General features: G+C 56.8%; 1 protein-coding gene across 1 annotated transcript; it reads right to left on the reverse strand.

The window, feature by feature from the left end:
• Positions 1 to 495: 495 nt before the first annotated feature.
• LOC122375557 (neurogenic locus notch homolog protein 1-like) lies at positions 496 to 2,472 on the reverse strand. The gene has a single exon (XM_043355026.1). The coding sequence runs from the start codon at positions 2,442 to 2,444 to the stop codon at positions 1,146 to 1,148; it is 1,299 nt and encodes a 432-aa protein (XP_043210961.1). The 5' UTR covers positions 2,445 to 2,472; the 3' UTR covers positions 496 to 1,145.
• Between the last annotated feature and the right edge of the window lie 473 nt (positions 2,473 to 2,945).

Here is a 2,945-nt window from a genome sequence, read left to right on the forward strand (position 1 = left end):
AAGCATTCGTTTTCCTTGATAGTGACATGTTAATAATGGTTTCCTTCGTACTCGCCTGGAGTTATCGACGTTTGAAGGGTTTCAGCTTTTCAAGGAAGGTTAATAACCAGGAACATTCGTCTGACTACGTACTGTTGAATGCGCGCTCAAAGGACAATCAACGTCCTAGGTATCACCCTTCCCTTTCCCCAGTCGCTGGCCCTTTCATTATCCTCGATAATGAAAAGCGATCAGGCCACCACGAAATGTATAGTTTGATGCTGAAGTGGTCTAAGGTGTTGCCTTGATCCTGTTTTTTCTTTTTCTCCTCTTAGTGAACTCGAACGCAGCTCGAGGAAAGAGCATGTGCATTGTGCATAGTGGCTCCCTGATCATGTGCCATCCTGAAATAACTATGCCTGCATGGAAGGATGTGCAACAAATAAATGAAATGAAATGAAATGAATAAATGAAATCCTAGTCGTAAGAATATCATTGTCGATAATAACGCCACAGTGAAATGTAAATCTTTATTCACGAGCGATTTACAAGCAAAGTCACTGAGAAAAACACAGTGATATACAATCAACGCTGAATTTTACACTGATCTGCTCTGATTACATGAACAGGCTATGAGAATGTTCCTCTCACAACATCAGATTCGTGTTAAAACAGATCGGGGATCCAGTCAAACGGATTCAATACTGCCTGTCCACCATAACACTAACATAACTTAAGATCATACGATGACGTTCAATAACACATGGGCTCTCAGCACTCTGCTATCACCTTATCACGCTGTCTTATTTACAATCAAGCCCCGGTCTCTATATAAGCGCTCACCCTGGAACACCATACCACACATCCACTCGTACGCACGCCTGCCAGCTCACCACCGCGCGCCTGCAGCGTCCGTGTGCGGCGGGTTCTGGCCAAATGATAATGTGCGCTGTCAGCGGCCAGCCTTGGGGACACCTGTCGCGGCGGAGCCGTCTCGGGCCACTGCTCCCCGCGAGCAGCTGAACAAGACCACGCCTCTGACCCCGGTCCGTCCCACAATGCAGGCCGCACCGCGCCGCCGAGCCGCCGCGCGTGCAGCCGGCCCGCGCGCGCCACTGTCAAATGCTGTGCTCAGATCGAAGTTACCCCGCGACTGCGCGCCGCCTCTAGCCCTGCCAGACTATGCAGTTGGGCCGGCCGGTGCGGTGGTCGATGCGGAAGGTCTCACCGTCCTTGCACGGACCCTGTTTGAAGTGCTCGTAACACTTGCCGTCCTTCTCCCAGTAGTGTGAGCTGAGATCCTTGGAGCACTTGCATGTGAGGTGGCCGTTTTCGTTCTCGTGCACGAGCTCGCCCTGGTCGCACGGGCCACGCGTGTGGCGCTCCAGACACGTGCCGTCCTCCGGGTTCAGCACGTGGCTCTTGAAGCAGCTGCACTCGGCGCGCTCCTGGGTGAAGTTGTAGCCGAAGAACATGCCCTGCGGGCACGGTCCAACCGAGTGCTGTTTGTAGCAGCGGCCGTCCTCTGCCCAGTAGTAGGCGTTCCAGGTGGGATCGCAGCGGCAGCTCGGCTGGCCCGTGGTCGGGTCCATGTAAAACAGCTGGCCCAGCTCACAGGGACCCTGCGTGTACTGGCGGTAGCAGCGCTCAGTGCCCTCCCAGAAGAACCAGTTGTCGAAGCGCGTGCACTGTCTTGGCCTCGCAGGAGGAGGTGCCGTCGTTGTCGAGCACGAGCCACTGCCCGGCGTCACACGGACCCTGCGAGTAGGGCTGGTAGCAGTGGCCGTCGGCGGTGCGCGCGCCGAGGGCAGGCACGTGCACTCGGTGCGCAGCGTCTCCAGGTTCTGGATCAGGCAGGGCGCGCCGGGACAGTCGGACAGGTCGCACGGTCCGGCGGTGTTCAGCTGGTAACACTGGCCGTCCGCCCACTTGGTGTAGCCGTCGCGGCACTCGCATCGCGGCTCCAGGCTGCGGTAGTCGAACTTGACGATGTGGCCGTCATTGCACGGACCCTGGCTGTACTTGGGGTAGCACCTACCGGTCTTAGGGAAGTAATGCATGCGCATGGAGGCGTCACACCGGCATACGCCGCGGTCGGTGGCCGGATCGTACACGATCAGCTCTCCATCGGGACACGGGCCGCGTGTGAAGTCCTCGTGGCACGTACCGTCCTCGTACTGCGACCAGAAGGTGGGACACTGGCAGATGACTTCATTGCTAGTGGCGTTCAGGACGATCCTGTTGCCCTGCTTGCATGGCCCCTGCGTGAACTCGCGGTAGCACAAGCCGGTCTCCTTCCAGTAGAGGTGGTTGCGTTTGCACTCGCAGGTCAGCTTGCGCGCCTGGCGGTCGTACATGAGGTCGAAGCCCCGTGGGCACTTTTTGAGGAACTGCCTCTCGGTGCGGGCGGTGGCCGTCCCCGCCACCAGCAGCAGCGTCGCCAGCGATGCCAGTACCACCCTCATAGTGATCACCTGCGGAAGAGGGAACACGGGGTCAGTGATCGGCGCCACACCTAGCGGCCCGCTCTCGGGGAGGCCCAGGGCAGTGCTCCGGTCGTGCCGTCACCCAGGAGTGACCTCTGAGGATGTGGGACAGCGATCTGCATACACCGGTCACTGAACAAGTGATCTGCTCGGGGGCCCTGGAGGTCAACGCACTGACCGTCTATATCCCTTTGTAATTACCTCTAAAACGACTAAGAATAGAAGCATAAATGGAACGCAAATTTGCGTAACTTGCAAACGTGCATGCAATAAATCAGTCTGCATTTAGCAAGTTGAGCGATGACGAAATAATTTCCGCTCCATTGAATCAAACCACATGCACGGCACCCGCGGCATGCTGCATGGTGATTAGATCTCTGCAGAAATGCAAACTCTGCGACTCTAGGACAGGACCAGTGGCCTCCGTCCGAGGTGCTCTGCCCCCTCCATCCAGTCACTCAGTCACATCCAGCCTCCAAC

The sequence above is a fragment of the Amphibalanus amphitrite genome, unplaced genomic scaffold (assembly GCF_019059575.1).
Source record: "Amphibalanus amphitrite isolate SeventyFive unplaced genomic scaffold, NRLGWU_Aamphi_draft 001868F_arrow, whole genome shotgun sequence".
Lineage (NCBI taxonomy): Eukaryota > Metazoa > Arthropoda > Thecostraca > Balanomorpha > Balanidae > Amphibalanus > Amphibalanus amphitrite.

Bases quoted from the DNA above. Each gene is read 5' to 3' on its own strand.
- LOC122375557 (XM_043355026.1), bottom strand. From the start codon at position 2,444: ATGAGGGTGGTACTGGCATCGCTGGCGACGCTGCTGCTGGTGGCGGGG.